This window comes from Macadamia integrifolia, unplaced genomic scaffold (genome assembly GCF_013358625.1).
Source record: "Macadamia integrifolia cultivar HAES 741 unplaced genomic scaffold, SCU_Mint_v3 scaffold952, whole genome shotgun sequence".
Taxonomy (NCBI): Eukaryota; Viridiplantae; Streptophyta; class Magnoliopsida; order Proteales; family Proteaceae; genus Macadamia; species Macadamia integrifolia.
In genome coordinates this window covers 37320-51678 of record NW_024870595.1, presented here as the reverse complement: position 1 = coordinate 51678, position 14359 = coordinate 37320, and the positions used below count along the sequence as shown (strand labels likewise).

General features: G+C 38.1%; 3 protein-coding genes and 1 non-coding gene across 4 annotated transcripts; 1 reads left to right on the top strand and 3 right to left on the bottom strand.

The window, feature by feature from the left end:
* Nucleotides 1–1118: 1118 nt before the first annotated feature.
* LOC122070603 lies at nucleotides 1119–1225 on the bottom strand. The gene has a single exon (XR_006137863.1). It is a non-coding gene; the product is annotated as a small nucleolar RNA R71 (small nucleolar RNA).
* Nucleotides 1226–4473: 3248 nt separating this feature from the next.
* On the top strand, nucleotides 4474–8063 carry LOC122070599 (kinesin-like protein KIN-10A). The gene is made up of 5 exons (XM_042634796.1): nucleotides 4474–4566; nucleotides 4693–4800; nucleotides 5101–5211; nucleotides 5329–6759; nucleotides 7653–8063. Exons 1-5 carry the CDS (start codon nucleotides 4474–4476, stop codon nucleotides 8061–8063), a joined length of 2154 nt encoding a protein of 717 aa, XP_042490730.1.
* Nucleotides 8064–9805: 1742 nt separating this feature from the next.
* Nucleotides 9806–13034, bottom strand: LOC122070595 (disease resistance RPP8-like protein 3). The gene is made up of 2 exons (XM_042634792.1): nucleotides 11195–13034; nucleotides 9806–9954 (listed from the first exon to the last, which is right to left on the bottom strand). Exons 1-2 carry the CDS (start codon nucleotides 13032–13034, stop codon nucleotides 9911–9913), a joined length of 1884 nt encoding a protein of 627 aa, XP_042490726.1. The 3' UTR covers nucleotides 9806–9910.
* A 19-nt stretch (nucleotides 13035–13053) lies between these two features.
* LOC122070598 (putative disease resistance protein At1g50180) lies at nucleotides 13054–13890 on the bottom strand. The gene has a single exon (XM_042634795.1). It carries the CDS (start codon nucleotides 13888–13890, stop codon nucleotides 13054–13056), a length of 837 nt encoding a protein of 278 aa, XP_042490729.1.
* Between the last annotated feature and the right edge of the window lie 469 nt (nucleotides 13891–14359).

The following is a 14359-nucleotide window of genomic DNA, read 5'->3' as shown; positions in this document are numbered from 1 at the left end:
TTATTTCTTTTTAATTGTGTGGGTTGTTTATTTTCACTTATTTATTTATTTAATTTTAATTGTTTGGCTTGCGTCTTTAAATTCTTAGATGACGAATGGTTAGGACGTTATTTTAGATACATATGTTTAGGACGGTAGTTAGAATTAGATCACAACCATTAATAGGTTCACTTTCACATTATTAAAAGAAAAAAGAATAAAGTGGCTGCTCTCTCTGAGTTCGACCCATAGCTACACTGATCCGTACGCTTGTGGTTACATTTGAAATCTCAACCAAGTTTTTGGCGCCGTTGCCAGGGAGACAGTTCCATGTTATTTTTCACTTTCTTTTGGTAAATCGGAATGCTTTGTTTGCTTTGTTTTGTTTTTCCTTTTCTTTTATTGAATTCCTGAGAAGAACAACTTGCAATAATAGTTGTATCGGTGGAGGTCGCTATGCCTTACAGTATGATAAAGACAGTTTTCGCCCTATAGCAATACCTCAGGAATTGACCTAAGCAACCTCGGATCCCTGCCGGTAAGCTCTCAAAAAGCAAAAAAAAAAAAAAAAAAAAAAAAATCATTAAAATTCTTAAAAAAAAATTTGCTATCCATTCTTTTGTGCTTGTCTTACTCTAGTTGTGGGTAGTTTTCTATTGCATGAGTGTTAGGTGGGTACGTAATACTAAGAATTGGTTAGAAAGAAGAGATCCAATAAATAGTGACCCTATACATTTGCTCTCTTTAAAACCCTTCAATATGGGAGACCAATAGCAAAACCCTTCATCTAAATCTCTGAAAGATAGGTTCTACCTTGCTAGAACAGTCCAACCTTCCTGCATAGTTCTACCACAAGCCTAGGGCAATAATTTTGAACTCAAATCTCAATACATCACTATGTTGCCCCACTTCCATGGGTTGACCTCTGAGGATGCATACCTATTTCTAAGGGAATTTGAAGAGGTATGTATTCTAATTAAGATCCAAGCTGATGATGCTGTTAAGCTTAGGTTTATCACTTTTGCATTGAAAGACCAAGCTAAGAAAGGTTGTATGGGTTACCCACAAACTCCATAACCTCATGGGAACAGTTCACAGTTGTCTTCCTTAAGAAGTTTTTCCCAACTCACAAGACCAATAAGCTTAGAAGTGATATCCTTCAGTTTAGGCAAAAGTCTAGTGAGTCATTTTCTAAACTTATGGAGAGATTCAAGGATCTACTCTAAGAATGCCCTCACCATGGCCTAGACTTATGGTATTTATGTCAAATAATTTATGAGGGTATTGATTATCCAACTAAACAAATGATAGAGTCTATGTACCTTGAGGGATTCACATCCTTTACAGACGAAAGAAAGACATGGAAATTCTTACTTGACTTAGCTGACAAAACCCGTGAGTGGGAATCAACCCAAGAGAGTGAAAGAACCGTAGGAGGAAAATGATATTTTGTGGATGGAATAGTAGCCAAGGAAGCCCATTTGGATAGCCTAATCAAGAGAATTGATGCTATTGTTCCTAGAGAGCCATCATCAGTCAATTTGGTTAAGATTTGTGCTTGGTGCCAGTCCCCTGGACATCTCCTAGAAGAATGCCCCAACACCTCTGGGGGCACTTCTAATGATAGTGTTAATGCCTTATACCAGAATAATCCATATAGTAATACCTACAATCTAGGATGGAGAAATCACCCAAATTTCTCTTGGAATCAGGGTAACCAAGCAGGGCCTTCCAATTTCCATAATCAATGTCAACCTAGACTCCAAAGTCCTCCCTTTGCACAATAATCTTTTTCTCATAATACTTTTCGTAGGTCAAATGTAGGACCTTAGGCTAGTTTTCCTAGAGCCCCTCTCCTATCATCTTATCAGCAACCCCCTGGGTTTACCAGCACTGGAGAGGTAAGTACAATAAGTGACTTGAAAAAAAATATGGCCCTCCTCATGACAAACCATCAAAATCTTACGAGAGAACTCACTCAAGTTGTTTTAATTATGTGTGAGAGGGAGAAAAGAACTTTACCCAGTCAATCAGAGCCTAACCCTAGGCATCATCAACCTGTTAGTTCACAAACATCAACTAATGCACCACTGAATATAGTACAAAGTCAAACCTAACAAGGGCCCTCTAACCAATGTAATGTTGTTTATGCCCTTAGGAGTGGTAGAGAATACCAACAGAGCGTTCCTAAATCTTCCTCATCTATTACTCATGTTAACTCTCCTTCAGTTGAGGACACAAGTGTACCTCTTGTTTCAGGTTCGTCTGATGAACCTAAAGATTTTTCTGAAATTAAAGATGATTTGGTTGAGGAAACCAAAAATGATTCTTCTGAATAGGGGAAAATCCCTAACAGTCCTTATGTTCATCCTGTCACATTTCCTAATCGCTTGGTAAACAAAAGGAAGACTGTTTCCATGGACAAAATTTTAGAAGTCTTCAAAAAAGTATAAGTGAACATCCCCCTTTTAGATGCCATATCCTAGATCCCTGCCTATGTAAAGGTACTAAAAGATTTGTGTACTCACAAACGTATCACTAGTGTGCCCAAAAAGGCGTTCTTGGTAGGTAACATTAGTTCCATAATTACTCAACCTATAGTAGCCAAGTATAAGGATTTAGGAAGCCCTACCATATCTCGTGTCATAGGCAACATCTACATTGAGCATGCCTTACTTGACCTTAGTGCAAGTGTGAATCTTTTAACTTACCATATGTACAAGCAACTTGGATTGGGAGAATTGAAAGCCACTAGAACTACTCTTCAGTTGGCAAATAGGTCTGTTAAAATTTCTAAAAGGATGGTTGATGATGTCTTACTAAAGGTGGGGGAATTTATTTTTCCTGTTGATTTCATTGTGTTAGATACCAAGCCCTTCTCAACCAAGGATGAGATCCCAATAATCCTAGGAAGACCATTCTTGGCTACCAGTAATGCATTAATTAACTGCCAGAATGGTTTCCTAAGATTATCTTTTGGTAACCAAACTGTTGAGTTTAACATGTTTAAGATAGGCAAGCAACCACATATGGAAGAAAAGATTAATATAATTGAGGATTTTCTGGATTTTTTTGATGATTTAATTACCAACTTTGATATTAATTTTGATTTAGAATTCCAAAACTGTATGGATGAGTTGGATGATGATAGTGAAATTTTTTTTTTCTGAAGTCTTGAGTCTTCACACACCTGTGAACCCCTTAAGACCTCTTTCCAATTCCATTCCCAAAACCTTCCATAGTTGAGCCCCCTAAGCTAGATCTTAAGGAATTACCATCTAATTTGAGGTATGCTTTCCTAGGGCCTGACCAGACTCTTCCTGTAATAATTTCTTCAAATTTGACCTCAAGCCAGGAAGAAGAGTTACTTAAAGTGTTAAAAGATAAAAAAGAAGCCCTAGGTTGGACCATGGATGATATCAAGGGTATAAGCCCTTCTATTGTGCAACATCATATACATCTTATGGAGGATTCCAAACCATCCATGGAACCCCAAAGAAGAGCTAACTTAGTGATGATGGAAGCTATCAAGAAAGAGATCTTAAAGTGCTTGGATCATGGAATAATTTGTCCTATTTCTGACAGCCAATGGGTAAGCCCAGTTCACGTAGTGCCTAAGAAGTCTGGTGTGACTGTAGTTCCCAATGCCAATAATGTACTAATTCTAACCCGTGTCCAATCTGGGTGGAGAGTGTGCATAGACTACAGAAAACTTAATGTGGCAACCTAGAAGGACCACTTTCCATTGCCATTCATTGACCAGATGTTAGAGAGGTTAGTTGGACATGAATACTGTTGTTTTTTTTTATTGATATTCTGGCTATAACCAGATCCCAATTGCTTTAGAGGACCAACATAAGACACTTTTACATGCCCATATGGAACATTTTCTTACAGGCATATGCCTTTTGGGCTTTGTAATGCCCCTGCTACGTTCCAACGATGCATGATGAGCATATTTTCTAACATGGTTGAAAAATTCTTAGAAGTATTTATGGCTGACTTTTCAATTCATGGGAATTCCTATTCTGCATGTCTTCATCATCTTTCTCTAGTTTTGAAAAGGTGCATATCTAAGAATTTGATTTTGAATTGGGAGAAATGCCATTTTATGGTTAAATCTGGTATTGTTTTAGGCCATGTAATATCCAAGGAGGGAATTAAGGTAGATAGAGCCAAAGTGGATTTAATTGATAATTTACCACCTCCTCAATCTGTTAAGGATGTCCGATCTTTTCAAGGGCATGCGGGCTTCTATAGAAGGTTTATTAAGAACTTTAGTCAGTTAGCTCGACCTCTCACTTCATTACTTGCCAAAGATCAAACTTTTGAGTTTTCTAAAGAGTGCCTAGAATCCTTCAAACAACTTAATAAGGAGTTGACCAATGCACCCATTGTTCAACCACCTGTTTGGACTGAACCTTTTGAACTGATGTGTGATGCTTCAGATTTTGCCATAGGAGCGGTTTTGGATTCTAGGTGAGACTTGAAGTGATGGGGAAGAAGGCAAAGAATGCGACTTTTATCTCTAGACATGAAGCTGGAAAGATTACCAAAGAAGTAGCAAAAGTGGAAAAGCGAAGGATTGTGAAAAGTACTAACTGTAATGATAGAACTGCATGGTTTGTCATTTCACCGCATTCTCTATCTATGTTTTGACTGGTTCGTACTTTTTCTGCTATGGGAACTTCATTTGACTTGTAAATTTGGTAGGTCATCTTGGATGTTCCTTCTGTGGGAGGAAGGTTGATGCTTGTTGACATGGCTGGTTCTGAAAATATTGAGCAGGCTGGCCAAATTGGATTCGAGGCAAAGATGCAGGTGACACTACCTTATACTATAAAATATCTTGTTCTAACTTTTGTTTGAGCTCTGTGTCTATTAGCTTTGATACGAATCTCAAAAGGCTTACCCTAACATTTCTTAGTTGATCAGTGTCTTCAAATTGATGCCGAATGACAACTTTATTCCTAGAAGTACCTTTTCCTAACATAAAGAGGTGCTTTGCGTATATTAATTTTGATTTGAATCCTAGATCAGTCTCGGTCACAGTTCTTTGGGAATTAGAATGTCTTACTTTGTGATGCTGAATGGGCAGTTTATTCCTTTGTTGAGTTGCAGACAGCAAAGATCAACCAGGGGAATATTGCCCTGAAGAGGGTAGTTGAATCCATAGCAAATGGAGATTCTCATGTTCCGTTCAGAGATAGCAAGCTAACCATGCTTCTGCAGGTAATTTTTTTCCCATTGTGATTGATCACATGATTTTGTGAGGACCAGCCAGTATGGTTTACTCTTGTGTTTAGTGACACCATTCGGTGCCCATCTTAGTTTTTTCCCTTGTCTTAGGATTCTTTTGAGGATGATAAATCAAAAATCTTGATGATATTGTGTGCAAGTCCTGATCCCAAGGAGATCCACAAGACCATCTCCACTTTGGAATATGGGGCAAAGGCTAAGTGCATTGTGCGTGGCTTTACTACACCAACCAAGGACAAGACTCGGGCTGAGGATTCCACTTCTGCTGTGGTTATAGGTTCACGGATTGCGGCCATGGACCAATTCATTTTGAAGCTGCAAAGGGAGAACAAGCTTAGGGAGAAAGAGTGCAATGAAGCCCATAAAGAGCTCTTGAGAAAAGAAGAAGAAATTCCTATTCTGAGGGCCAAGCTGGAGGCAATTGAGGGGAGGGGTTATGGAGCTAGTGAAGAAGAGATCAACTTGAAAGTCAACGAGAGAACCCAAATTCTAAAACTTGAGTTGGAGAAGAGGTTGCAGGAGTGCCACCAGAAGGCAAATGAATTTGTTGAATTGGAAAGGAGGAAATTGGAAGAGAAAATATTGCAACATCAGCAGGAGGTTGAGATGCTGAGGCAGAGGGAAGAAATTGAGACTACACTTAACAGTTCAACAGACAGGAGCGGTGACAAGAACAGGTTACAAAACCTGGATGGAAGCAGCCTCGCAAAAAAGCTAATGGAAATTTATTCTGATGGTGACAATGGAATGGAGAAATCCATGGACCTGGATATGGGGGACATGCAACCACTTGTTCATCATGTCAAAGAGATAGATGAGGGTGTACGCCAGATTGACAACTTAGGTAACCACACTCAGTTTAACGCTCATTGTTGGACTGCTGAGGGAGAGGAAGAATATAAGGATATGGTTGTTGCACCGAGATTCACAGAGAAAGTATATTTGAGTACTGTATTCGAAGATGAAGGAGAAGACAAAGAAAATGTGGATGACGAAGAGGTGAAAAAAGAAGTAGTAGAGGAAACAGCTTCACTGTTTACCAAGTCTTATGGCTCTAGTCCAGGGACCAAATTAAATATGGGATGTTATGACGCTAGTCCACAGAAGCTTGTATCTATACCACATTCTTGTAGAAAGGATACAGAGTGCATTGATTATAGAAGAAACAAATCCGAGGAGAAGCATGTAAGTCCAGGAGTGATGGGTGAATTAGAAAATGCGAAAGATCCCGCCTCTGCTAGAAGAACAAGAATCCAAAATATTTTCATGCTCTGTGGGAACCACGGAGAGCTTGCCCAACATGTCAGAATTCCAACACCTTACCCAAAAAGACCTCAAGCTTCTGACATCGAATCTTCTCCGAAGAGGACAGTTGATGATGAGTCAGTCACGATGAAATCTCTTTCCAACAAAATATCAGAGCTTCAAACTGTTCTTGCACCTGGGATTGGACTGGGTGATCAAATTCTGGCCGATGTAACAGAAAAAAACATGACAGAAACACCAAATCGAGCACTCATGGTAAAGCCACTGACCTATGTAGTTGAATCCCACCAATTTGGACAATGAATCCTATGACAAAAGTGAATCAGTGCCCAAACAATTCACAGAACTCTGTTGAGTTGTGTTTCAGAATAATCCTTTGAAAGTTTGCATTGATCCCGTGACTTAGTCACTGAATTATTTTATTTTTGGTTCAAGTTCAAGGGCCTATTGGCCATTACATAGTAGACCCACATAAGGGCCAAGCATAAGCCAACGGAGGAGTTAATAGAGGGGCCCAAGGCCACACTTCTTGGAAAGCACGGAAATTGGTGCAAACCAAGCACCGATGCACTTGAGAGGAGTTGATCAAGTGACTAACCCTCAGGCATGCATGTACTCCACTGAGCACTGCAAACTGCCAGGCCAAGGCCCAGGTAGGTGTGCGCCACCGAATTAGTTTGATTTGGACGATTCTTGTGATTCTTACGAATCACAAAATAGTCCCCAATTGAGTTGATTCAGTTGAAATGTGTCAAACTTGGTAATCTGAAAAATCCTTTCGAGCAGACTCATTATTCTTTTCCTTTCTTTTAACTCCTCTAACACTTGTCCAAGGGTTTTAGGAAGCCACTTCACAATTGGAGTTTGGATTTTTTCTTCTTCACAACCCAATTCAGAATCTTGTACAATATGTTTGAATTTAAATATCTCCAATACATGATTTTGACTTAATTGTGATGCATTAAATAAAGGGATAATAAGTTCTTTCCTTGCTTCTGACTTTCCTATTGTTTGGGAGAATTGTTCTGAATCCTAAGATTCACAATTTGAATCCTGATGCAATTCAGAAAGACCTTATTGGTATTCTACAGTTCGATTCAACATTAACAGCTATACCATTGATAACACTTAAATTTTCAAATGAGCAGAAAAGAATGGAAACTGCTCCACTGAACGGAAATTGGTGTCCCTCTCCTGAAACAGCCCAAGCCTCAAAAGAGAACAACAAACCAGGAGATAGGAACAGCACTGATGGTCTCATTGAAGTTTACGTGAAGTGGGAGGCCTCAAAGGAGAATTCTGGGAAATTTATTACGAAGTTGAAGGTTGCAAAGGACTCAAACCTTGCTGATCTGCGGAAGCTGATTGAGACCCATCTTCTGGAGGACAACAAGACCAAAAGAGGATTCACTTTTCTCATGCTTGGGGTACGTATTTCATTCTTCTTATTGATTCCTTTTGGAGCATTTTCAGTTATCAATTTCTGCCCATCTTTTACCACACTGGATTTGTCAAAAAGACGTGGAGGTAAAAACCAGTTGAACTACCAAGGTTCTTAGGAATGTCATACATAGATGATCTGTTTTGGTACTAAATATATAAATATATTTGATGCTCAGTTGAGTTCTTGAGCAAAATGTCATTTATGCTTGTGTTGGGTTCTTACACATCTGTGATTTTATATGAAAGAGAAGGAAGCAACAATTGAAGCAAGCAAACTCCCCATTTGCAACAACCAGTTGAGTGGTCACCTGGCTTGCTTGCGTCTAAAGGCAACCCAACGGGCTACTCCTCTCCCCTTTAGCTCACTGGAGAACAGACTTCCAAATGTTCTACCTGTATAAGAATGTAATACTTGTATAAAACCCTTTTGCTACATCACGATGTTCTTTTTTTTTTTGCTTTCCCAGTAACCAACCACTATGTTCTGTAATACATTTTACCTCTTGGGTTCATGAGATGATCCAGAATTTTCTTTGCAGTTTTAGCACCAATATATTTCTTTTTCTACTAAAGCTAAGTATCTAATTACAACAAATTTTTGGTGCCCAGCATTTTGTTACTACTAATGGTTTGTAACTAAGTCCCCTTGTATCTAAAAGGGGTAGTGTAGCCTTTGGGTCTAAGGTTGCCAGCATTGCCAGTCAACTGAAGCTTTCCCTTTAAAAGAGCTCACTGTAAACAGTATTTCAGACCACATCAGTGGCAACTCCAAAGAACCTCAATAATAGGATTCACAAAGGTGTCACAAGCTAATCCTACAATAATTTACAGCAACAATTTGAGTCGTATGATACCCAGAATAACAGTATTCAAGGTCGTCTTGTGAGATTATCTCAGTGATTGAGATGCATCCTTGACATGAAGCATTCATATAAGCCAAGAATTTCACTCCACGTCAAAACTGAAGATTCAATAGATCCAAAAATATCCTTAGAAGGTTAACTGATAAAAAAATCCAATCAAATGACTTTAAAATTGAACAAAAAATTTTCCCCTTCCACATGGCAAAACTACTTGATGCAAATCAAGATAAACATAACAAAACCTTTACCTTTACCCTTCAATTAAAGGTTGGGTAGAGCGAACAGGGCAAGAAAAATTTTGTAGCCTTATGAAGGGGGGGGGGGGTGTGTGGAAGAGGGGAAGGAAATAAATAGAGAAAAGAATAGTGATTAACATTTGGCAACAACAGTGTCAAGGGAATCAAAATGGTTGATCTCTAGCATTACTTCTCAGTGTGGTTGACCATTTGGCAATAAGTTTTGGCAATGGCATCATGCCACGATTTTATAGACAGCCCATTCACAATGGTTTATGAAATGCATGAGTTACACACCTAGTTGTTCCACAAGGAATGGTGATTTAGCAATTCCAACTACTGGATGTCTAGGGAGTGATCTAGTTTGGCTACGGGTCAAATTTCATACTTAAATTTAATCAAATATCTTCCCATGAATGTCTAAGCTCCTACTAACTAGTCTATACACTCTTTTAGTAGTCCTAGATACTTTCATGCTTTTTTTTGCTACTTTGTTAGCTCTGTTTAGACTGAAATTGGCATTTTCTCTGATAAGATTTAATTGTCATCAGGTATATATATATATATATATATATATAGCCTGGGTTGTTATGCATGAACTTCCTTTCTTGATGATTAACTCCTTTAATTTAAAGGGATAGGATCCATGGTTTGAATAGTGATCAAAGACTGCCAATGGCATAAGCAGAGAGAAAAGAAACTTGAGTCATGGTTCTGATTTATAGAAGCAGTACAGACTACATATAATAACAAACGCAGTAATATAAAAGTAGGAAACATCATTAATTATATGAATCCAAGACTTAAAGAGATCTCAGTTGTCTATTCTCAAGTACAAATCCATGCCATCATCGATTCAACATTCTATTTTCCCTCAATATATGGACAAGTGCTGCTACCTTCAAATCCTACAGAAGAAGAAAAAGGATATAAATCAAATAGAAGTATTAACATGGCAAAATAATGATGGTAGAAAAAAACCTCCAATCAATGGAAGCTAAAGAAACCATACAAGAATTTATAATATCTTTATGTTGGTCAAGATGAGAAGGAACATGTCTAAGGTCTAGCAATGATCATCTAACTCCAAAAGAATATTCAAGTGGCTTGGGTCAAAAAAGAAAAAAGACGAGGGAATTAGTATTTGATTTCATAATTATAAAGGCAAAGTACAGGGGGGAGAGAGAGAGGAAAGTTGTGGATAAGAAGAAGAAATTCAATTAATTAACGTACCAAGGATCTAAACAAAGCGTCTCATTAACTGAACATTGGTACTCTATGAGCATAGGGGTTTGTCACCTTGATGCGTAGAATACAGAATACAGAGCAAGGAGGTACTTGTGATTCTTTTTTCTTCTATTTTTCTTTTCCTTTTATTGTTAAAAAAATTATTTTCCAGGAGGTAAATCTGTTAATTCTTCATTCATTCAATTTGGACAATCTCAATAAGTTAATGTTTAAAATGAGTGAGATTCCTATTTCATCAGGTATGTGATTGAAGATTGAAGTTTTTTTTATGATTTTTTTGGTAATAATATGATTGAAGTAAAATTTTGGAATTTTACTTGTGGGGCGATTGTGGTTGTTGTATAAACACAAGAACTGTAGATTTTTTTTGTCTAAATCTAAACGTGTAAAATCTGTATTATCCATTTTTTTTTTTTGGGTATTCAGAAAGTTTGACTTATTTTTTTTTTATCTTTCCGTTTGATTTTTAAATCGGTTTAAATGCATCATACCTAATATTTTTTATTTTTGCCTATGACACGAGAAGAAAAAAAAAACCACCATGAGATGAACAAGTGGCGTGAACTCAAAACCACCTCAATTGAAATCTTGATTTTTAATTATTTATTCATTTTTTAAATTAAAAAATGGAGCGCTTGATCTTGGAATGGGTAGTGAAGACCAGAATTTGTAGAACAGGTAGAGTGATCTCATCATTACCCATTGTTTTTAATTTTTAATTTTTTTTTTTATTGTTCAAATGATGATCATTTAACATAAAAAATAAATAAATGCAGAAACAGAGTCACGTACGTTGCACATAAAAAATTGTACATTAGTATTGATAAGAGAGAGAGAGAGAGAGAGAGAGAGAGAGAGAGAGAGAGAAGCTATATATGAAAGCAAAATAGAAGTACGTACGCAATTGTCGATGATTATCAAGATGGATCCGTCGTATTATGATGGAGGGTATGTGTTGGATTTTGTGCCAATCATCCCCTACATCTTTTTGAAGCCTTTCTTCAAACCTATTTGGCATCCCTATTACCTCCAATTTCTTGAGGCTAGTGATGAATCTTATTTCTTCAGGAAGCTTTCTTAAGCAGAAGCATCTATGGATTCGTAGTCTGACTAGACATGGCAGTGCTCCCTTCTCCACTTCCAATTCCTCCAAACCATCTATATAATGAAGTTGTAGGTATTGAAGTCTTCCAAACCCCTTTGTGGAGAAATAATATTTAATGATTCTGCCACCTAAACATATCAGGAGACATTCCAAGTTCGGTAACATTTCTAACGTTGGAATTGGATCTTCTTTTAAGTCTATACCATTCAACATTAGCTTTGTTAGATTAGGTGGGAATTCATCTGACTTTGGTAGTTTCGCTATTTGCCCATACAGACACAGTTTCCATAGGCTACGGCAATGAGAAAGTGTTGTCCAGTCAAAATTTCCATGACGAAAAAGACTCAATGATCGAAGATTTGTCAAATTTGCCAAACCATCCAACATAGCAGTCCCCCCAGAAAGAATCATAGTCGAGAGATTCTTCAGTCCATCCACTCGCAAAGGTTTGTTATTGTGCGTACCATAGTTGATGTCACAATTGCAGTAAGTCAATTGTTCCATCTTCCATAGCACGTTCGGTAATGTATCAATGCCTATGAGTATAAGGAATTGTAGGCTCCGTAAATTACCTATAGTCACTGGAACCTCCGTACCATGGTACTCAGGGGACAACTTCAAATATCTCAAGTGAATCAGCTCCCCTATGTCTCTTGGCAAGCTATCAATCTTGACATCCTCAAGCTCTAGGACCCTAAGAAAATTGAATTTCTTGCAAACAAACTTTAATGTCCCAATGGATTCATCTGGATTTGATGTCATCCATAAGGAGAAGGCACGGAGATGTGGACTTCTTCTACTTCTTGTGGGTTGTTGCATAGAAACATACCTGTAGCTGTCACAACTGAAGTGGATGGCATGTCTCCGCATTATTCGATGGTAATTAGAAATTGATGATGATTCCACCAAACAAGTGGAAGTGGAAGAATGATCAAACGTACAAAGGAAATTCTCTTCTTTTGCCATCAACAAGCATACATCTCGCATTAAGTCATGCAACCGGCATGCTTTGACTTTTCCACGAAAGCTCCTTTCACCCGCCACTTGGACCATTGACCTGTTAATCAACTCAACAAAGTATTCTTCTCCTATCTCCTCCTTTGTTAACGTTGTTCCTTGCACAAAACCTTCTGCGATCCATTTTTGGATTAAGTCCCTTTTATGGACTTTGGTATCCTCTGGGTAGATGCCGAGGTACAGAAAGCATGGCTTCAAGTAAGAAGGTAAATTATGGTAGCTTAGAGACAATATCCATGAAACACCACCACCTGTTGCTTCTTGTTCTTGCAACTTTTCCGCTTTGTTCAGGTACCTGCCAATGTCTCTACGCACCATCTCCCATTCATGAATTGATTTCTTTGCTGCCAGCATGCCTCCAAGTACGACAATTGCTAGTGGCAAACCTCTACATTTTTTCATCATCTCCCTTCCCAACTTCTCCATCTTCTCTACATCTACATCTTGAGGGAATGAAGAATAAGGAGTAGTTGAAGCAACAATATTCTTGGAAGGGGAAATAAATGATTTTTTACTGAATAATTCCCAACTCTGTTCCTCTGTCAAGCACACAGGTTCGTAAAGATAGCCCAACGAATCTACATGAATAGCAACATCTTTGATCCTAGTGGTGACCATTATTTTGCTTCCAATACCTCTACATCGGAAATGCGGATTTTAGAACATCCCATGCCACTGTGCTCCATATATCGTCAAGGACCACCAGATAGCACTTGTCTTCCAATACCTTGTAAAGCTTCTCCTTCAATTCTCCATCATTCAAAGTCTCAAATCTCGTTTCTTCATTTGGATTGGAAACTTTCCTTATGATTTCTTGCAAAATGGTTCTTCCATGGAATTGTTGGGAAATAAAACTCCAAGCACGACAATCAAAATGACGCTTCACTTGATCATGATTGTAAATCTTTTTGGCAAGGGTAGTTTTACCCAATCCCCCCATCCCAGCAATGGAAACCAGACGGGGGCCTTCCTTATTGATCAACTCTGCAACCAATACCTTAATGTCGTTGTCTATGCCGATAACATCTTCATCGTCAAAATGTGGATAGGATTGTCTCAACTGTTGCCGTGTCTCCCTTGTAGAGCTCGTTCCTTCTCCTTGGCTTGTACTGTAAGTTGCTACACCGCGAGTGATGTCCATTATCTTGGCTTCAAGACCTTTGATCTCCTTCCCAATTTTGTGAAGTCGTACATATTTCTTTGGATTGAAGAAGCTTTTATACTTAGCTTCCAGAATATAGGTGTCTATGGCATCTTCCACATCGTATGCAAGGTCTCTCATTTCTGAAACCCTATTACGACCAACTGCGCTTTCATCCTGTCTTGCATCTGCATCTATTAAGTAGGCTTGTATCCGAGTCATTTCATTTCGGATCTTCACAATCTGATCTGAAACCCCACCTAAGAGTTCTGCCTCTTGCATTAGCAGGCCACCAAGGTATTGTGCAACACAAGATACAACAGAGAGAGCCATATTCTTCTTCTTCTTCAATTCCTTTGGTCACCAAGGAGAACGAACAGTGGTGGTTAGATAATCATGGAAAGAAAGGACCATATTATTCAACTTTCTTCCTACTTTTCTTCTTGCTTTTTGTAAAGTTATTTTAAATCCCTTGTTCTTTCTTTTTTCTTCTTGAATGATTGATGCCAGCTTCAGTTTTGTTTCATTTTATTCTTGTTTTTTGTGAGTGCTCTCAAGTGGTTCTTTGACTACTTTCTTTTTCTGCTTGCATTTCATAAAGTTCTTTAAAGTGATTGCCAAGTTGAACATTTTGTTCAAGTTTCTTGGGAGTTTCTTTCATTTTCTTCTTGCTTTTTGGAAGTGCCTTCAAGTTGTTCTCTAACTTTTTCTTCTCGCTTTTGGTGAAGTTCTTTAAAGTGAGAGGCATCTTTGTTTTTTCCCATCATGAGAAGAGACCATTTTTCTGTTTACAAGTTGAAAA